Genomic DNA, 23231 nt, shown 5'->3' with positions numbered 1-23231 from the left:
TTGCAGGAGCAACAGTCTGGATGATTGACAGATCTGGCCTTGCAACATTAACCAAAACGGCCTTGCTGTGCTGGTACTGCGAACGGCTGAAAGCAAGGGGAAACTACAGCCGTAATTTTTCCCAAGGACATGCAGCTTGACTGTATGATTAAATTATGATGGCGTCCTCTTGGGTAAAATATTCTGGAGGTAAAATAGTCCCCCATTCGGATCTCCGGGCGGGGACTACTCAAGAGGATGTTGTTATCAGGAGAAAGAAAACTGGCGCTCTACGGATCGGAGCGTGGAATGTCAGATCCTTTAATCGGGCAGGTAGGTTAGAAAATTTAAAAAGGGAAATGGATAGGTTAAAGTTAGATATAGTGGGAATCAGTGAAGTTCGGTGGCAGGAGGAACATGACTTCTGGTCAGGTGACTACAGGGTTATAACCACAAAATCAAATAGGGGTAATGCAGGAGTAGGTCTAATAATGAATAGGAAAATAGGAATGCGGGTAAGCTACTACAAACAGCATAGTGAACGCATTATTGTGGCAAAGATAGATACGAAGCCCACGCCTACTACAGTAGTACAAGTTTATATGCCAACTAGCTCTGCAGATGACGAAGAAATTGAAGAAATGTATGATGAAATAAAAGAAATTATTCAGATAGTGAAGGGAGATGAAAATTTAATAGTCATGGGTGACTGGAATTCGAGTGTAGGAAAAGGGAGAGAAGGAAACATAGTAGGTGAATATGGATTGGGGCTAAGAAATGAAAGAGGAAGCCGCCTAGTAGAATTTTGCACAGAGCACAACTTAATCATAGCTAACACTTGGTTTAAGAATCATGAAAGAAGGTTGTATACATGGACGAACCCTGGAGATACTAAAAGGTATCAGATACATTATATAATGGTAAGACAGAGATTTAGGAACCAAGTTTTAAGTTGTAAGACATTTCCAGGGGCAGATGTGGACTCTGACCACAATCTATTGGTTATGACCTGTAGATTAAAACCGAAGAAACTGCAAAAAGGTGGGAATTTAAGGAGATGGGACCTGGATAAACTGAAAGAACCAGAGGTTGTACAGAGTTTCAGGGAGAGCATAAGGGAACAATTGACAGGAATGGGGGTAAGAAATACAGTAGAGGAAGAATGGGTAGCTCTGAGGGATGAAGTAGTGAAGGCAGCAGAGGATAAAGTAGGTAAAAAGATGAGGGCTGCTAGAAATCGTTGGGTAACAGAAGAAATATTGAATTTAATTGATGAAAGGAGAAAATATAAAAATGCAGTAAATGAAGCAGGCAAAAAGGAATACAAACGTCTCAAAAATGAGATCGACAGGAAGTGCAAAATGGCTAAGCAGGGATGGCTAGAGGACAAATGTAAGGATGCAGAAGCTTATCTCACTATGGGTAAGATAGATACTGCCTACAGGAAAATTAGAGAGACCTTTGGAGAGAAGAGAACCACGTGTATGAATATCAAGAGCTCAGATGGCAACCCAGTTCTAAGCAAAGAAGGGAAGGCAGAAAGGTGGAAGGAGTATATAGAAGGTTTATACAAGGGCGATGTACTTGAGGACAATATTATGGAAATGGAAAAGGATGTAGATGAAGACGAAATGGGAGATAAGATACTGCTTGAAGAGTTTGACAGAGCACTGAAAGACCTGAGTCGAAACAAGGCCCCCGGAGTAGACAACATTCCATTAGAACTACTGATGGCCTTGGGAAAGCCAGTCCTGACAAAACTCTACCAGCTGGTGAGCAAGATGTATGAGACAGGCGAAATACCCTCAGACTTCAAGAAGAATATAATAATTCCAATCCCAAAGAAAGCGGGTGCTGACAGATGTGAAAATTACCGAACAATCAGTTTAATAAGTCACTGCTGCAAAATACTAACGCGAATTCTTTACAGACGAATTGAAAAACTGGTAGATGCGGACCTCGGGGAGGATCAGTTTGGATTCCGTAGAAATGTTGGAACACGTGAGGCAATACTGACCTTACGACTTATCTTAGAAGAAAGATTAAGAAAAGGCAAATCTACATTTCTAGAATTGGTAGACTTAGAGAAAGCTTTTGACAATGTTGACTGGAATACTCTCTTTCAAATTCTGAAGGTGGCAGGGGTAAAATACAGGGAGTGAGAGGCTATTTACAATTTGTACAGAAACCAGATGGCAGTCATAAGAGTCGAGGGGCATGAAAGGGAAGCAGTGATTGGGAAAGGAGTGAGACAGGGTTGTAGCCTCTCCCCAATGTTATTTAATCTGTATATTGAGCAAGCAGTAAAGGAAACAAAAGAAAAATTCAGAGTAGGTATTAAAATTCATGGACAAGAAGTAAAAACTTTCAGGTTAGCCGATGACATTGTAATTCTGTCAGAGAAAGCAAAGGACTTGGAAGAGCAGTTGAACAGAATGGACACTGTATTGAAAGGAGGATATAAGATGAACATCAACAAAAGCAAATGAGGATAATGGAATGTAGTCAAATTAAATCGGGTGATGCTGAGAGAATTAGATTAGGAAATGAGACACTTAAAGTAGTAAAGGAGTTTTGCTATTTAGGAAGTAAAATAACTGATAATGGTCAAAGTAGAGAGGATATAAAATGTAGACTGGCAATGGCAAGGAAAGCGTTTCTGAAGAAGAGAAATTTGTTAACATCGAATATAAATTTATGTATCACGAAGTCGTTTCTGAAAGTATTTGTTTGGAGTGTAGCCATGTATGGAAGTGAAACATGGACGATAATTAGTTTGGACAAGAAGAGAATAGAAGCTTTCGAAATGTGGTGCTGCAGAAAAATACTGAAGATAAGGTGGATAGATCACGTAACTAATGAGGAGGTATTGAATAGGATTGGGGAGAATAGAATTTTGTGGCACAACTTGACTAGAAGAAGAGATCGGCTGGTAGGACACGTTTTGAGGCATCAAGGGATCACAAATTTAGCATTGGAGGGCAGCGTGGAAGGTAACACTCGTAGAGGGAGACCAAGAGATGAATACACAAAGCAGATTCAGAAGGATGTAGGTTGCAGTAGGTACTGGGAGATGAAGAAGCTTGCACAGGATAGAGTATCATGGAGAGCTGCATCAAACCAGTCTCAGGACTGAAGACAACAACAACAACAACAACAACAACAACAACAACAATTGACAGTAGCAACTCCTGTTGAAGTTTAAACTAAGTGGAACACAAGACAACAGTTATAATGTGAACAAAATAAAATAGAATTTGATAATGCAAGGTTTTAAAGAAGCAGAAGGATAAAAACTGAAGAACGACACTTCAGTGCAAAACTTTGATAATGATATTGGAAAAGACTGAGGTCACACAGTATTAGAATTTCCTGGGAAAAACAATTTGAATGTCATTGATAGATACTTCAGAAGAAAATAAATAGGAAATAAAATTGGGAAGGATAAAATTGCTCTGAAAATGAAAGTGGCTGCATTTAAAAGATATGTGGCAGAGTTGCTGGCAGTGCTTACCTGTAGCAGATGAAATTCTTAATAGTGCTGACAGACCCACATGAAAGAACAAGAAAGCCTCCTTACTAAATTATTTTCTCAGGGAGGGATGAAGAACAGCGTGGGGAAGGTAAAAAAGGAAAGGCAGGTCACTCAGACCCCAGAGTGAGGGAGACCCATCATCTATTACCAGCAATTCTGTGTCATAGTTTTATAGTTTTCTCAAGTAAACTTACCCTTTAATAAAATGATTACATTTTATAAAATAATAAATAAAGTTTTCAGGATACAGCAGTCCAAAATAATTATAGGATTGCATGTGACCATAAACTTGTAAAGAGCTGAGTACAAGTAGATGTAAAGAAAGAAACAGACTCACTGGCAGAAGATCAGCATTGTAAATTTTTAGAATTTATCTATGAATAGAAGTATTCAACAGAATAACTGAAGCAAAAAGTTCAGTATCATAGACAAAGAGGCCATACAAAAACAAATCAAAGTCTCCATTATTTTACACAAGTATTTACACAAACTGCAAAAGATGTTGTTGATATAAAGAAGGCAAATGTAAAGAAAATATAAAACGGAATAGGCATCTGTTAAAGAAGAAGTGAGAGTTTCAAACAAATATTGATAACAATATTACAGAATATGCTGCCTTCAATAAAACTATTCAAAAAATGTCTTTGAGAAGGTGCAATGAAAATTATATATGGGGCCTATTTGATACAAGTAAGAATATGAGGAAGTCAAGACAGAGACTTGTGAGACCCAAATTGCATCAGTTGAGATGGAATACAGCATGGTAAATAACAACATAGAGGAACTTGTGTATGCCCTTAAAGATTTCTTTAAATGTTGTATAGCTCAGGAGATGGATCACAAATACAAATTGTTAATAATGAAGATAGCAACGTTCTGGGAGTGATTCAAGATGAGGTGTGCAAAGCCATTTAAGATATGAAACCAAGCAGAGGGGTTTCAGTGTGATAGAGTTTCAGTAGAAAGGATGATATTTGATGTTAAAAAAAATATGTAGGAAAAGACAGATTGCTACTTACCATAAAGAAGACACATCAAGTTTCAGACAGGCATAGTTAAAAGACATTTACATAAAGCTTTTGCCCACAGCCTTCATCAGCAAAAGAAAGACATACACCATTCACACACACACACACACACACACACACACACACACACACACACACACACACACACACACACACACAAGCAAGCACCCCTCATGCACTCATGACCACCATCTCCAACATCTTGTGTGTGTGTGTGTTTTTTACTGATGAAGTCTGTGGCCAGAAGCTTTATGTAAATGTCTTTTAACTGTGCCTGCCTGAAACTTGATGTGTCTTCTTTATGGTAAGTAGCAATCTGTCTTTTCCTACATTGCTGATATTCCTACCTGGAGTTTCCATTGCTTGATTTTTTATATTATTTATGGAATGACTGTATAGGTCAAACAATTCCCTTGAAACCAGACCAATTCTGTAATTATTCTACTTTACCAGAAAGGATACAGACAAAACTTAAAAACTATAGATATATCAACCTCCTCTCCACAATGTAAAAGAAACTAATTCAATTATCACCAGCTATAAAGAAAAAACATTAGATTTTAATCAGCCAAAGAAACAAGCTGGCCTTAAAGTGGATACAGCACAATGTTCTATTTCAAATGATGATGAAAATTAGAATGGAACAATGCATATGAGTTATGTGACTTTCAGAGACTTTGAGAAAGCTTTAGATTTAGCTGCTCTAAAAATTTGTACTATCTGCTCTTTACCAACAGAGCCATGATTCAACATATGTTATTCTGCTGAAGAATGTACCTGAAAGTGTTACAGTTTACATTAGACTTAATGAGGATAATGAGAAATTCAGAATTGAAAGGTAAATTAGACAAGGAGATGCCATATCACAAAACGATTCTCAGCAGTTCTACAGAAAGTTTAAAGTTTGAAAGTAACCCTTACAATCAAGGATATTAAGAATAAACCAATGTACAATGAAAACTGAATATACCCCTTCAATCAAAGATATTAAGACTAAACTGATGTACAACGAAAATTGAAAAGAGAATTCTACAAGTCAGCAACATTCAGTGTTTTGTAAACACTGATACAGTTTGTATGAGTGAAAACTGTTATATAGTATTGACAATGTGGAAACTATAAAAGTTGCAGATGATGAACTATACCAAAATTTAAGTTTTACTGTAGGTGGCAGACATCTACATGAAAAATAGTATGTGCTATTAAGAAAAATAAAGGAAACCTGCCAATATTGTGAACCTGCAGTGAAACACGTATGGGTGGAATAAGGAAAAAGTTGTTTTTGCTCAAGGCAGAATCCTTTCAAAAAATATTTTATTATTGAATCAAATATGGACACAAAAATTGAGCTATAAGCTCATGATGAATATGAAGAAAATCATCAGTTTTGATATACAATATTTAAGATTTCTGTGTTCTGCGGTAAAACGATTTATTTTCTGTTGCATCATAATTTGAAGAACATGGTCTTCTTTTCTTCAGTTACATTTACATTTTTACTTTGAAATAGTACATTAATTAATCTCCTTCACCAAAATATGGGAAACTCTGATGCTAAACTATTTAAATGTTAACTCACTAGACAATTTTACCTTAAAAATTTATTTGGAAAAATTAATATAGCTATTCTGTTGAAAACTGACTTTCTGGGTCAGTGGATGTGTACTAAATACAGGTTGATTCTTGCAGAGAAGATGACAGCAACCAACCACTTTTTGTAATGCTATTTATTTATTTAAATAAAGCCATTACTGGTTTTGAACCAACAGGTTCATCATCAGATGGCTTGTTCACATTCAGATACATTACTGTATCCAAATCTGAAAAAAGCATATGATGAATAACCTTCCAGTTCTAATCTGGTAATGATGTTATTTATGTAAATAAGTAACATTACTAAAAGCAGCTGTCTGCTGTCATCTTCTTTACAAGAGTCAACCTGTAATTAATATTGTCTCTCTCCCCCTCTCCCTCTCTCCATCTCTCCCTCTCCCTCCCTCCTTTCCTTTCTCTTGTGTGTGTTTGAAAATGTCACTGTTCCTTTGTTCCTTGAAACAATTTAAAAGTGACCTGAAAACACAATGCCCATGCAAATCGGAGTCTTGATTCAAGTCCTATATGGCCTGTAATTTTAGTCTATGCCTAATTTTCAACCTATTATGATGAAGCAAACTGAGGTAATTTTAATTCCCCTCTTGTTTTGCCATCTGTGTCATTAAATTCATTTTGTTACTTTTAACTAATTATCATTAACATACATGAATGTAATCTGCATTTCCAAAAAAAAAAAAAAAAAAAAAAAAAAAGACTGGTCCTCAATCTTAAAGTAAATAACACCACATCTAATTTTGTGTTTAGTTTTATGTGTTGCTGTTGTGGTCTTCAGTCCTGAGACTGGTTTTATGCAGCTCTCCATGCTACTCTATCCTGTGCAAGCTTCTTCATCTCCCAGTACCTAATGCAACCTATATCCTTCTGAATCTGCTTAGTGTATTCATCTCTTGGTCTCCTTCTACGATTTTTACCCTCCACACTGTCCTCCAATACTAAATTGGTGATCCCTTGATGCCTCAGAACATGTCCTACCAACCGATCCCTTCTTCTGGTCAAGTTGTGCCACAAATGACTCTTCTCCCCAATCCTATTCAATACTTCTTCATTGGTTATGTGATCTACCCATCTAATCTTCAGCATTCTTCTGTAGTACCACATTTCGAAAGCTTCTCTTCTCTTCTTGTCCAAACTATTTATTGTCCATGTTTCACTTCCATACATGGCTACACCCCATACAAATACTTTCAGAAATGACTTCCTGACACTTAAATCTATACTCGATGTTAACAAATTTCTCTTCTTCAGAAATGCTTTCCTTGCCATTGCCAGTCTACATTTTATATCCTCTTTACTTCGACCATCATCAGTTATTTTGCTCCCCAAATAGCAAAACTCCTTTACTACTTTAAGTGTCTCATTTCCTAATCTAATTCCCTCAACATCACTCGACTTAATTTGACTACATTCCATTATGCTCGTTTTGCTTTTGCTGATGTTCATCTTATATCCTCCTTTCAAGACACTATCCATTCCGTTCAACTGCTCTTACAAGTCCTTTGCTGTCTCTGACAGAATTACAATTTCATCAGCGAACCTCAAAGTTTTTATTTCTTCTCCATGGATTTTAATACCCACTCCAAATTTTTCTTTTGTTTCCTTCACTGCTTGCTCAATATACAGATTGAATAACATTGGGGAGAGACTACAACCCTGTCTCCCTCCCTTTCCAACCACTGCCTCCATTTCATGTCCCTCGACTCTTATAACTGTCATCTGGTTTCTGTACAAATTTTAAATAGCCTTTCGCTCCGTGTATTTTACCCCTGCCACCTTCAGAATTTGAAAGAGAGTATTCCAGTCAACATTGTCAAAAGCTTCCTCTAAGTCTACAAATGCTAGAAACATAGGTTTGCCCTTCCTTAATCTAGCTTCTAAGATAAGTCGTAGGGTCAGTATATCCTCATGTGTTCCAACATTTCTATGGAATCCAAACTGATCTTCCCCAAGGTCGGCTTCTACTAGTTTTTCCATTCGTCTGTAAAGAATTCGCGTTAGTATTTTGCAACTGTGTCTTATTAAACTGATAGTTTGGTAATTTTCACATCTGTCAACACCTGCTTTCTTTGGGATTGGAATTATTATATTCTTCTTGAAGTCTGAGGGAATTTCACCTGTTTCATACATCTTGCTCACCAGATGGTAGAGTTTTGTCAGGACTGGCTCTCCCAAGGCTGTCAGTAGTTCCAATGGAATGTTGTCTACTCCGGGGGCCTTGTTTCGACTCAGGTCTTTCAGTGCATAGTTTTATGTATGTAATTGATTTTCTACTTTATTTTGACTATTCCTGGTTAGTATCTTTCAGTATAGGGTGAAATCGATGATTGTTTCATAACTTAAATTCTATTGTTGATATATAAACAAATATAAATCCTATACTAATTATAAACGTTTGGAAAATGAACTAATAGTATTCTTAAAGTATGTATTTGGATCCATTTGAAAACATATTAGCAGAACCTGGCCTTCATTAATTCCAAAGTAATTTAGAGTATTGTTTTCATAACTATATGTTTGTTAATTTCATCCTTTAAACAAATAATGCGGCATAAGTCTTGTAGTAGAAGAAACTTCTAAAAAGAACCAATTTTTCGATATATTCAGTTAATTTAATGAATTAAGTTGTAATTGTAATTTCTGTAAATTAAAAAAAAGTAGTACCGATTATTGTGATGATTTATAGGGGCCCAATTTTTGGTCATGAGACAATCAGTCCACAGCCGAGTTTCAGACAAGAAACCTGTGTTGGTTAGGACAACAACAATGCTTCAAATTAACTGTGGAACAAGCGTTAAAAATTTAGGCCATGTGTAAAAACCAATGACCGTGACTGCTCCATACATATCTGCTTATTCTTCAAGAGCTGTGGACTTTGTGGTTAGGTTTTACTGCTCATAGACATTCAACAAGAAACTATTGTTGTGGTATGTTGAGATGCACCTGCTAACTATTAATGTGGCTTATCGCAGGATAAACAATATTGCACTCGCCATATAACTGTGTAATATTGGGGGCTGTGAAAAATGAAAATTAAAGTACTGTAAAACGTAACTGAGCATCTATTGGCTACATTATTTAAAGTAGTCAGTCTTGGAATACACAACCAATTTTTCAGCCAGTGTAGCAATGCAGTACGAAGACACTGAGGACAACAAACAATCGACAAGTAAATAAAATAAAAAGCAGGTGGAACTGTCACACCATCTGGAAGAAGTTAGCCAGAAGAATAATGTCTTTTAAAACAGAGAGTGCAGCCTCTTATGAATCTAAAACAGTACATTAGAGGCAAGAGACTTCAATAACTAATTCAAGAATAGGTACTAGACTGCTTTTGTCTTTCTCAATGTACTTCTTCTCTTGTGATTGTATAAATCAAATTCCAAATAAACAGACAGCAATATTTTATGTTTGTCATCATCAATATGGTAACATTTCACCAGAAACCATTCCACATTGTGAAAGTATCTTGAGCTGTATTTTAGATACTCATACAAGTTATTACTGCAGTAAACAGATTATCCTTTGCATTACTGCCTCATCCCAAGAATTGTATTTTTTGTTCTAAAAACAATATCTTTACTTGAAACTTGTCAATATCATTGCCAATTTATATAAGTTTTAGTTATTCACACATTGTTTAACTCAGTAATAGCTCTTATTTTTCACTGATTAATTTTTTTTCTGTTTTATGGATACTAATATCCATCAACATCATTTTGTACCTTTGTGTCACTTTAGGATTTCTTGAAGATGTTTATCCTTTCATCACACTCACATGCATGAAGGGAAAAATAGAAATTTAACAACTAAGAAGTAGACATTTCTTTTTACTCTGTGGTGCAGTTGTCCACTGCAGTGGGCAGCTTTTAATGTTGCTTCTTTGGCATTTTTAATCAGTCCCGAGGCTGCAAATGCACACAGGGCACAGCAAGAGTAGGGAGTACCCACTGGAGTGGACTGTGTGCATTTGCAGCCTCAGGATTGATTAAAAAGCCAAAGAAGCAGCATTAACAGTTGTCCACTCCAGTGAACAATTGAGGTCTGTGTGCATTTGCAGCTTCAGGACTGATTAAAAAACCAAAGAAGCAGCATTAGCAGCTGTTTACTCCAGTGAACAATTGCAACACAGGGTTAAATTAATTAATCATGACATGCTACTGTTCTTTCAATTTTCTAGTTACATATGCATTTACAAATTTGATTACTTGTCTTTGGTTACCACTAATCTAAATTTTTTCTTCATGAACTGTTAAAGTTTGCCATTATATTATTTCATTGTCAGGTATCAAAGGAAGTTGGCATCAACATCATAATGGTTGGAATTGATGACTGTCTTCAGGAGAACTCAGTCTGTCAAGGTCCATGCTCTAGTGCAATGGAGATAGGAAAGCACTCTCTTTTAGTGGATGCAAACATGACATCTTTTGTCAGTGTTTCGGTTACCATGAAAGCTGAATGTACGTGCAAGACACAGAAGCACAGAATGCAGAATACAGTCAGATGTTATAAGGATTATTGCTACAATGGTGGTCACTGTTTGCAGAAGGGTAATGGAATAAGGTAGCTTCTTCATTCAAGTGCACCTTTTTATTAACAGTATACATAATCTGTAACATGTAACTGAAATTATGCTGAATTAGTAAATGATAAAGGTCAAAGCAGTTTAAAAAGATGTAGCACAACATTTAAACATACAGTGCAGGCTTTCACAGGCAGCATTTGCATTTTTGTTGATTTTTATTTTATGGTATTATGCTGTGGTCCAAGATCTAACATTTTGTCTTCCGATGCTGGAGACATCACCAGAAGCTGTAACAACTCAGAAAGCTATTACAATCTCAAACAAGCAATTTTTGTCTTGGTAACATGATAAATTAGCAGTGGCAGATCATGCACTGGGAACAGGGAACCATCAAATTCATTTCTCTGATTCTAGGGTTTTATCAATATCTAACCATTATTGTGATAGGATTATAGAGGGGCCATAGAAATTCAAAAGCACAAAGAACAACTTCAACAAAAAGTAAGAAAGATTGAAATTAGACAAGATGTGGGTCTTAGTGCTAAATAAAACAAGGAGTGGCAACTGTTCCCCACTACAAGCTCTGTAACACATCCTAGGAAGTGGTCCGATGTCACGAAACAACCATTTGTAGATGTGTATAAAAAGATTGGCTTGCTGAGCTTAATCGAGATTGTGACTGCTTTCTGATATATAGGCTCTAATCATGTCTCCAGCATTGGAAGATGGAACATAAGGCAAAGAAATGTGCCTTGGATAACTGCCTAATACCCATAAAATAAAAATCACCAAATCATCAATTCACTTGAGAAGCTTTTGTGCTAATAATTACAACAATAAGAAAGTAGATAGTTCTAGTCATCACATAGAAGAGGCACTTTTAAATGTGCCTTTCTGTTATTCCATCCCTGTATTTTCCATTCTTTGATTGTACTAGTATTAGTGTTTTTGTATAGAAGATGTGATAAGAACATTTATTGAAGAATTTATAGTATTCAAAGTGTTTAGTATACACCAGAAATTTTTTAGGTATACTTCAGACCAGTGAACTCAGTAGCAACATGGAGGGATGACTCAAATTTTGTGTCTTTGCATAGAAAACAGTGATGGTTTTGGAAGATGTGCCTTACTGGTGAGGGGCATTATTAGTATTACTTGTGCTTGCAACTTTCAAACAGTTTTTTCATTGAACTCCAAGCTAAACCTAGACAGCACAATGTAGCATCAGTAAACAGTAATTTCATTTCCCCTGCCCAGTAGAATGATTTGATAGTTTGCCCCAACCTGCCTTGGTGGCTGCGACATAATTCATCACATCTTGGATTCATCATAGAGTAGCCTCCCCAGCAAGCTCACCAATGCCATATTCTGCCTCTGTGCACTTATTACCTTTCCCTTACAGCCATCAGCCAACCTTCCCTCAAACCATCCTTCCCCCTCTCTGCTACCTTTATTGTCTCTCTATTATCAATGTCATTGTATGAAACAGTTAGCTCAAGACTATATTATTGAGAAGCGAAAGGTAATAAGTACACAGTGGTAGAATATGTCATTGGTGAGCTTGCTCCAGCTGCTTCATATCCTATTCTGTGTAGTTTCTCCCTCCCCCTTCAACATCAGCTTCTCTTAATTACATATAGAGGGGAATTGTCCTTAATCCCTATAAGATACCTGTAGATCCCACAGTCCTCCTGGTCTTAATCTCTGTTAACTCCTACCCCACACTCATCTCCACCCATTTAACTTCAGTCCCCTCTTCACTTCTTCTCCCCTAACACACTCCTCTCCCACTACTTCAGCTCTATCTCATCATCCCAGCTGACTGCTCCTCATCATTGTATAGCATTCCCCAGAGTGAGTTCACTGTTGCCACATTCCTGTCCTGTGTGCTTGCTGCCCCTCCCTTCCAACTGTATACTACCCTCTCCTTCCATGCTCCTCTCTATTTGCACTCTCCACATGAAATAACCTCTCACCCCAGTTGAGCTGCTGTGCCAGTACAATGATGTTGACCAACACAAGCAACCATGCAGGTGTATGTTGGTGTGAATAGGTATTTTATACTAATCACCTCTGAAGAACAACAACCTTCAAAAGTTTTGCAATGTTTGCAATCTTGTTTGAGTGCCCATTTACTGCTTTATGCCTAACTATGTGGTGGGTTGTTTACCTTTACTCTTTCCATTATTCATATTCTACAAAAATTTCCATTCTCATAGTTACATTACCTATCATGATAGTTTAATGAGATCTTAAAGGGCTTGAGCATCTTCATCAGTCAGCAATACCTTCATTTATAATCTGCATATTCACCACTATTATTTTTAGATGGTCCCTTGTAGTAATAGTGTATTATCAATTATTCTTGTCCCTTTTCACCTTTCCTCACAAATAAATAGGTAAAATCTCACAATGTTGTTATGAAAATACGGGCCTAATTATTTCTGGATGCAAGTGATGTGGAGTTGACACTCACTCATTTAAAATGCCTGACAAAATTAAAACAGACTGCCCATATTACCAAAGCATCCATTTGTGTTGACAAAGTAGGAAGTAGGGTGTAACTGCTCAGTGGCAGTGGACAAGTAGTTTACAGTGCGCGCGCCAACACACACACACACACACACACACACACACACACACACAGAGAGAGAGAGAGAGAGAGAGAGAGAGAGAGAGAGAGAGAGAGAGAGAAGAAAAATAAGACACATGCTGCAATTCCTTCTCCTATTGCATAGAGCATTTCTCCATGTTGTTTTCTATTCAGCTGTGCAGGAGCTCCACATTTTTTGTCTTCTGTAATAGTGCAAGAATACATCATCAATAAAATTGGCATTAAACTGCTCACAAAACATACATACATACATACATACTGGTTGTACCGATGTAGAAGATTCAAGTATAGAATCCATGTGAAAGAGTCAAGGGTAGGACACATCCCAAATTCTCACACAACACTTCGTATTACAGTCTTCTCACAGATATCCTATTGCATTAAAGGCAGATCCTCTGTGAAAGTGGCTATCACTTTCACTATAACCAATGTTCTGCATGTATCCTATCTGTATATGACTACTAACCAGCTATACGCTCATATAAATAGCCACCATAAAACTATAACTAAGGCCCTTATTGACCATTCATTGCAGAGCACACTTCTGATAATGATTTGGTGTATTTAAATTGCTGCTTCACATCCAGAAATGTGTAGTTCCTTGCTCCCATCCAGAACTAGTGGTTCTGAATTGGGTAATTGGGAACTCTGTCAGGTGTACATCCTTCTGGACTCATATGCTACTGTCCTCAATGTCCACTGAACCCTGCCTTCCACATACTCTTGCTCCCTTGCCCCTTGCTGCCCATGTTCCTACCTCCATTTCCATCTCCACCTCTCCCTCTCCATCACACATTACAACTTCATAGTTCACTCTGCTCCTCACTTTAGTTGTATTTATTAACTTATATATACATCTAACTGTCCTCCCACACAATGAACTGTCCCCTTAACAGTCACTCTTCACCCTGCTCTCCTATTGTGCAAGGTAGCGCAGTGGTTAGCACACTGGACTTGCATACAGGAGAATGATAGTTCAGACCACATCTGGCCTTTCAGATTTATGTTTTGCTTGATTTCCCTAAATTGCTGCAGTCAATGCCAGAGTGATTCATTTGGAAGAGCATTGTCATTTTCCTTCTGCATCGTTAAAACATTCTGAGCTTTGGCCCCATCACTAATGACCTCGATGTTGGTGGATGTTACACCCTAATATTCCTTGCTTCTGCTCTCCTATAGAGCCCTCCTCCTTCTCTGTGTGTACAAAACAGATTTGGATGATTCTCCACACACATCTGGTGAAAATCTCTCTGCCACACATTTTATACTAGTCTCCTGAAACTCCCTTTCTTATCACCCATATGCCCCTGCCCCCTTTTTTCCATATGTGTCAAAAACTCATCCCTAATTTGAAAGCCAACCTATAGTGTTTGCTTATGCACCTATGTAGCATTGCTTATGTACTTAAGTTCTAGTCAGTGTTTCTTCTATTTAGTGATTGTTTGCCTCTTCTCATGCCTGAAGGTGTAACACATGATACACAAATATCCTAACATAAAAACAATGATACCATCCAATATGAAAGTAGAATGAAGTAACCCCAGAAAGAGCCAACTTAGCAAACAAAAGTATATTTGAAGAAAGACATTAACAGAAAAATTGATTAGGGTGTGAATTTTGGTTCCCTTTGTTTAGCAAGAGTGAAATGTAACTTTTCCCATACATTTTAAAATAGTTCTGGTCGATAGAGACATAGTAGGGTAGGGAAAAAGTGGCATCAAGACATAAAATTTGACTATCTGGGAAGTTGTAAGTGGCAAAGGATGTGACAGAGGTGGACTGTAATTATAAATGTTTAGACAGAAGTGCAGAAGTAGGCAAGAAAAAAAACAAATACAGGTAGTGAAAAGGAAAAAAAAAGAAAAAATTAGAAACTGCTAACTATAAGAGAGACAGAGAAGTAAAAGGATAATAGGTAATTAAATGTGAAGGAAGGAGAGAAGATACGGATGACAACTCACATTCAAATGGCAGAAATAAGAAAGTCTGAGATTGGGGGAAAAGGAGGCTGTCACATGGATGTGGAAAAAAATTTCTCTCTTTTTTCATTGAAAACTAAGATGTGAGACATCTTGCAAAAAGTTGTTTGATCTCTGAATTACCATTTATTGCAGGAGCTCAACTACATATACCCCCTGCTAAATAAAGTCAGTTTGTATACAGATAAACTTCCTGAGTCAGCTAATACACCATTATCAGCTACGACCTACCTCACAGTTAAGTCTTGCTCTAGCTTCTTTTCCCTTTCTCTCCACAGATGAAAGAATCCATGATCTGCAGTCTTTAAACATGCTGTTTACTTTTCTAATAATAGAAAATCCAGGATGGAATGTAACAATATTCAGAAAGTGATAGTTACTACTCACCATATAGCAGAGATGCTGAGACATGCATAGTCACAACAAAAAGACTGTCAGAAGACGAGATCTCAGCCAACAAGGCATTCATGGGAAATAGACAACACACACACACACACACACACACACTGAAACACTCCATGATTAAACCCACAATTATTGACTAGTGGATCATAGCCTAATCAGTTAATATTTGCATGACAGTTGTTTCATATCAAATCCGACAAAGCTAATTAGGATGTCAGGTAGCAATAATCAGTACATACTTGTTGTTAATGTTCTTTATCTTTTGTCTAAACAGCATGAATGAGGCAGCTACTCCCTTCATCTGACAAAGTGATAATGGTTAACTCATCACAGGTCACCCATTAATGTCATCACACGCCAATATTCTTCATGTAGCACTGGATGCACAATCCTCGCTGCAATCCAAATCATGGGTGCCAGGCGTGATTGTCATGTAATCACGGTGCACAAGTGAACACTTAATCACATCGCTCGGAGTCTCAACACTGACTACTCTGGCACACAGGGTGCTTGACTATCGATAGTACCTATTGTGACCTGCATGAGGCAAAGGTATATTGTTCTCAATAGATAAGGGGCTGTTGACCCCTTACAACACTCAAATGTAACTCACACGCATGTGATCACAGTCTCTGGCTATGGAGGTCAGACTGTGAGCAGCAGCACTAGATGGAAGAAGCAGCCAGGTGGTGGGAGTAAGGCGGAGGCTGTGGCATGGAGGGGAGGAATAGCAGGATAGGGGGTGGGGGACAGCAAAGTGCTGCCTGTGGAAGAATATGGGAACAAGGTGGAGAGAGGGTAGGGCAAATAGGTGTAGTTGGGAGACTAGAGAGAGGGCGTGGTGGGGAGGGGTGGAGGAGGGGAGGGGGCGGAAAAGGAGAGAAGTAAAAATACTGTGGGCGTGTTAATGGAATAGAGGACTGTGTTGTGCTGGAATGGAAACAGAGAATTGGCTAGATGGGTAAGGAAAATGATTGACAAGAGCTGAGGCCTTACGGAAACATAGGATGTACTGCAGGAAGAGCTCCCACCTGTGCAATTCAGAAAAGGTGATGTTGATTGGAAGGATCCAGATAGTACAGGCTGTGAAGCAGTCATTGAAATGAAGGTCATGTTGGGCAGTGTGCTCAGCCACAGAGTGGTCTAGCTGTTTCTTGGCCACAGTTTGTTAGTGGCCATTTATGTGAACAGGCAGCTTGTTGGTTGTCATGCCCACATAGAATGCAGCACAGAGGTTGCAGCTTAGCTTGTAGACCATGTGACTGGTTTCACAGGTAGCCCTGCCTCTGATGGGATAGGTGATGCTTGTGATTGGACTGAAGTATGTAATTCTGGGAGGATATACGAGACAAGTCTTGAAATGCCACCGATTAACTGTGGCCAAGAAACAGCTGGACCAACCATTGTGGAGCACGCTGCCCAACACGAGCTTCATTTCAATGACTCCTTTACAGTCTGTTCCATCTGAATCCTTCCCACCAACACCAGCTTTTCTGTCCTGGCAGTTGGGAATGCTCCCTGTAACATATCCAATGGTACCGTAACCCTCCTGGCCTCAACCTTCATTAATCATTTTCTTTACCCACCTAGTCCCTTCCCTGTTCCCATTCCAGCACTTCACAAGTCTCTGTTCCACAAACACACTCACAATATTTTTACTTCTATCCTTTTCACCTCCCCCCCCCCTGCCCCCCTCTGCTCCCCACCCCGAGCACACTGTCTAACCTCCTAATTACACATAACTGCCCTACCTTCTCTCCACCTTGTCCCTGTATGCTCCCACAAGCAGCCCTTTACTGTCCTGCACCCCTACCTTGCTATTGCTGTGCCTCCACACCCCAGCCAATCATGTGCTGCTGCTCACAGTCGGTGTCAGCAGCCAGAGACTGTGGTCATGTGTGTATGAGTTGCGTTTGTGTGTGTGTGTGTGTGTGTGTGTGTGTGTGTGTGTGTGTGTTTTGTCTATTTCTGATGAATGCCTTGTTGGCTGAGAGCTCACTTTTTGACAGTCCTTTTGTTCAAGTCTATTTCTGATGAGTGCCCTGTTGGTTGAGAGCTCACTTTTTGACAGTCCTTTTGTTGTGCCTATCTGTGACTCAGCATCTCCACTATTTGGTGAGTAGTAACTATCCTTTTCATAATACTGTTTATTTTTCTGGTAGATGTGTTACCTGTATTTTAATCATCATTATGATTATGGTGGTTTTACTACTTGTGTTTAACATGATGTGATAGAGTAATCTCTGACAATTCAATGTGAATCTCTCTTAAATAGCTGCCTATGTCCATCTGGTTTTGATGGACCCAGATGTCAACAAACAACTTTAGATTTCAATGGTCATGGCTGGGCATGGTTTGCACCATTGCAGTCTTGCAGTGAAAATCATCTTAGTGTAGAATTCATAACAAGGAAAAGAAGTGGCATAATTCTCTATAATGGTCCATTGTCAATACCACAGCCAAACGACATATTTGCATCAGGTATATAACATACTTTACTCTATTAAGTAAATGTAGAATTAATATGACAAAAATATAACTCATAATCTAGATTATAAAACTGTTAATTACTATCATACACTATTGCCATTCACAACATTATCTCAACCGCAAAGAGAAAAATACAACAGTATCTCTCACTATCAAACCATACATAAAAATATTCTGGAGCACAAAACTTACAGCAGGAAAGTATCTTTCTCACTACATGTCACTGCTAAGTAACATAGGTAGATGAAACTTAGAACATACATAAAAAGAACTGCTACAGTATAGTGCAGAAGGTTACAAAGAAGTATGCTGTGGAATGAACAGAAATGCCACTTTTATTAAAAGACAATAATTGAGCTGGAGGCACCACACATAATGGTTCCATCCACATTAAAAAATGCAGAACATGATTCTTAATAGGGTGTGTGATTATAACAGATGGCAGTACATGCTCTGTGTTGTGCTCATATGCTGGGCACAAAGTTGGAATGGAGTTCTTGTGGTGTGGTGTTCAATTCTCCACCAGTGCAGTAGACAATTGCTGGATGGTTCGACAATGTCCTGGGTGCATTTCGTGTTCCCACTTTTCCTCACATGAGTGTACATCTTTCATTTCTATTTGGCTCATTGCATATTTCTTTCAGCTACCTTCTGTACTATATTGTAGTGGTTCTTTGTATATACGTTTCTTTGAGTTACTGTCTGTTACTTGGTAGTGACACATCATGCAAAAGTTACTTTGCCCTTAAGTTTTCCACACCAGTATACATTAATATTCATTGTTATGTGTGTATTTTTAAATACTAGTAAGCTAAATTAGCAATGAGTTAACTGGTAAATAATAAGTAATGCAGGTTATAAATATGATGTAATGCATTTCTATATTTTCTCTCAGATTACATTTTATTAGAAGTAATAAATGGGCAACCTCAGTTTACTTTGGATCTTGGTTCTGGGGCAGTAGAATTGAGGCTTAGAATGACTAATAATGTGACTGATGGCCAGTGGCATCATATTGATCTCTTCTGGAATACTAAGGTAACTTGGTAGTTTATTTGCCTCATTATTAACTATGGCTTTACTTTCCATTTACATATGCATCTTTCTTTTCATTTTTCAAATAGAATGCTCGTCTTGTGGTAGACTACTGCCAGTCTGCTGTAGTGGCTGAAGCAGAAGATGGAACAACATTCTTCAATGGGACAGCTTGCCAGACAGAAGCAAAATTACCACCATTCAGTGAGCATCTCAATTTAAATACCCCTCTGCAGATTGGTGGTATTTATAAGCATTCAGTTCATTCAAGCCATCACAAATGGCAAGGTAGAGGGAATCCAGAAGGTTTTGATGGCTGTATAAGAAACATTTTTCATAATGGAGAGGTAAGCTCCACACTTCTAAAAATCTGTATAGCACAGGTTATATATATGATGTAATGCATTTTTATGCCCCCCCCCCCCCCTTTCCTTTGAATCAAATGGAACTTTTTTTAGTGGTTGGGTCAGAACTTAACTGCTGCCACATAAATGCCAACATCTGCTATCTTTTTATGGTTCTCAGTAATACAGTGAGGAATGTTTCATTTTATTGGTCTTGTTGTGTGCCAGTTAATGACCCACAATCTTCTTACATTTTTCTTCTTAACTTTCTTGAGCACAAAAGTTGTCAACTGTTCAGAGTGTCTCATTTGTACAACTTAGGGATAGCAAAGAAAGCCTTTCATTTACAGGTTGGATGTTTCAAACAAATATGAGAATATTGCTGTTGACTGCAAATGCTGTGCCTAAAATAGGAGTGCTTCTCATTACAGTCTTCTGTGTTCTGCACTTGAAGACACAGTATTGATCTGATTCAAAAGTTTTTTTTCTTGTGAAGTGGGATTCTTGTAACACTATTACAGAGATCTTATTTTCATGAAGAGTTTTGATCAGCTGTATCCTCTTGCTACATTGTATCAGATTGATGTTGAAAGTTGCCAAAAAACTTCAATTAGGTTTGTGTTTATGCCTGTTATGTTTGTGTTTATGATTTTCAAGACACTCTGAATCATCTGTAGCACAGGTTGCTCCCCCCCCCCCCCTCCCCCTAGAATCAAATTGAACATGGAAACATGGATATAGTTTGTCAGTGATGGTGGATTCTTTAAAAAAATTACCTGTTGGGTAATGTTTTGTTCTGTTATGGCATCATGCTTATGAAGTTTGAGTTTGCTGTGGAGTAACAGCTCCCTCCAATTACAACATGTAATGATTTTTATAAATGACTAAGCAATTTAATATATGCACTGTAGCTATATTAAATGACATATTGTCACAAAACTCATCACTCATTTATAAAAACTCAAAAAGGTTTGTAATTTTGCAGCTGCATGTCAGATTTCTGTCATGAGAGTGCAGCAGTGAGCAGTTAGGCAAGTTGACAACAGGGACCAAGAAACCTTACGTTGCACTTGAAATGCATTTACACCTGTGTGCTGTAAAAGTGCCACAACTTTCCAGAACAAAGTTCAACAAAGCTCCACCAACTGCTAAGTCCGTTCAGCAATGGTATGTGCAGTTTATACCTTAAGGATGCCTCTGCAAGGGAAATTAGTGGGTCAGCCAGAAGTGAGTAAAGAAATGGTTGACCATGAGTGGGTGAGTTTTGCATGTAGCCAACAGAAGTCGATGAACAGAGCAGAGAGGGAGCTGAGCATATTACAACCGACCATTTGAGCGATCTCAAGTTTCAGATGGCTCTGAGTACTATGGGACTTGATGTCTGAGGTCATCAGTCTCCTAGAACTTAGAACTACTTAAACCTAACTAACCTAAAGACATCACACACATCCATGCCCGAGTCAGGATTCGAATCTGCGACCGTAGCAGTCACGCGGTTTTGGACTGAAGCACCTAGAACTGCTCGGCCACCATGGCCAGCTGATCTTAAGGAAAACAACTAAAGCTAAAGCCTTACCACCTACTATTGCTACAAGCCCTGACTCCTGTTAACAAAGTCAGATGCTGTGAATTTTCAGAACAATTGCAACAAAGTACGGAATGAAATGACTATAGTGAAAGAATTTTGGGTGGGTAGAGAATTCCCATGCTATCATGTAGCACATTACAGACTCAACAAAAGTTAATGTGTTCTGTGTAGTATCAAGGTTTAAAGTTTACAGTCTCTTTTTGCTCCGAAAGAAGACCATTACAGGGTATGCGAATCTGGAAAACTGACATGTTCCTACAGTGTGAACATCTATCTTTACCTCTACCTCTACCTCTATATACATAATCCACAAGCCACTGTATGGTGCATGGCAGAGGGTATGTGGTACCAATACTAGTCATTTTCTTTCCTGTTCCACTCACAAATAGAGCAAGGGAAAAACAAATGCCTGTATGCCTCCATATGAGCCCTAACATCACATATCTTATCTTTGTGGTCCTTATACAAAATGCATGTTGGCAACAGTAGAATTGTTCTGTAGTCTGCTTCAAATGACATTTCTCTAAACTTTATCAAGAGCATTCCCTGAAAAAAAGAAATGCCGCCTTCTCTTCAGGGTGTCCCTTTTGAATTCCCAAAAATATCTAGCAGTCTGCCTCTAATTGCTACAGTGTCTTCTGTTAATTCAACCTGGTACATCTCCCAAACACTCAAGCAGTACTCAAGAACAGGTTCCAGTATTGACCTATATACAGTCCCATTTACAGGTGATCCACACTTTCCCAAAATTCTACCAATAAACAAAGTTGACAGTTCATCTTCCCTACCATAATCGTCAGATGCTCATTCCATTTCATAACACTTTGCAACATTGCAACATTACACCCAGATGTTCAAACTATATATGACTGTGTCAAGCAAGACACCACAGTACAGTGAGTGTTTTGTTTTTCCTGCTCATCCACAGTAACTTAAATTATGCTACATTTAGAGCTAAGCACCATTTGTCACACCAACTAGACATTTTGTCTAAATGAACTTGTATCCTGCTACACTCACTCAACTTTGACAACTTCCTGTTCAACACATTATCGTCACCAAATAACCACATAATGCAACCCACTCTGTCTTCCAGATTATTTATATATATAGAAATTAAAAGCAGTTCTATCACACTTCCCAGGGGAACTCCTGATGATACTTTTGTCTCTGATGAACACTCACCATTGAGGACAACACACTGTGTTCTTTTGCTTAAGAAGTCTTCAAGCCACTCAAATATCTGGGAATCTATTCCATATGATTGTATCTTTGTTGCAGTGGGGGACCATTCCAAATGCTTCCCAGAAACGTAGAGATATTGAACCTGCATGTTGCCTCTCATCCATACTTCACAGTATATCATGTTAGAAAAGGGCAAATTGAGTTTCGTGTGAGTGATGTTTCCTAAAACCATGCTGATTCATGGACATAAGCTTTTTGATCTCAAGAAAATTTATTATATTCAAACTGACAATGTTCAAGGATTCTGCAGCACACTGATATCAGGGATATTGGTCTGTAACTTTATAAGTCTGTTCTTTTACCTTTCTTAAATGCAAGAGTCATCTACATATTATTCCAGTTGCTTGGGACTTTGCATTGGCTGAAAGATTCACAATAAATCCAAGCTAGGTAAGGGGTCAATGCTGTTGAGTACTCTTTGTAAAACTGAATCAGAATTCCAATTGAACCTGTTGACTTATTTGTTTTCACCTCTTACAGTTGTTTCTCTACACCAGGGATTTTTATTATTATGTCATCCATATGGGGTCTGTCTAATGGTCAAACAATGGCATGTATGATTATTCTGCATGAACAATTCCTTAAATGTAAAATTTAAAACTTTGGCTTTCATTTTGCTATCTTCAACTGTCACATCAGACTGACCAATGAGTCACTGGATGGAAGGCTTATATCCACTTAACAGTTTTATTTAGGACCAGAATTTTCTCACATTTTCAGCCAGATCTTTTGCTAAGGTATGATGATGGTAGATGTGTGCTTTGTGCATAGATATTTTCACAGAAGCACTAATCTCTACTAATCTTTGCCTGTCATCATTTGGTGTTCTCTTTTGAACAAAGAGTGTGACTGCCTT

At 38.1% G+C, this 23231-nt stretch overlaps 1 protein-coding gene across 1 annotated transcript in view; it reads left to right on the top strand.

The window, feature by feature from the left end:
• Positions 1 to 23231, top strand: part of LOC126278818 (neural-cadherin-like) — a 157233-nt gene that overhangs the window by 56313 nt on the left and 77689 nt on the right. Inside the window, exons 10-13 of the mRNA XM_049979092.1 lie at positions 10436 to 10713; positions 17949 to 18154; positions 19059 to 19201; positions 19288 to 19545. Coding sequence (XP_049835049.1) covers positions 10436 to 10713; positions 17949 to 18154; positions 19059 to 19201; positions 19288 to 19545 — 885 coding nt within the window. The remainder of the gene's footprint in view (positions 1 to 10435; positions 10714 to 17948; positions 18155 to 19058; positions 19202 to 19287; positions 19546 to 23231) is intronic.

This window comes from Schistocerca gregaria, chromosome 6 (genome assembly GCF_023897955.1).
Source record: "Schistocerca gregaria isolate iqSchGreg1 chromosome 6, iqSchGreg1.2, whole genome shotgun sequence".
Classification (NCBI taxonomy): domain Eukaryota; kingdom Metazoa; phylum Arthropoda; class Insecta; order Orthoptera; family Acrididae; genus Schistocerca; species Schistocerca gregaria.
This window is presented reverse-complemented; position numbering and strand designations above follow the sequence as displayed.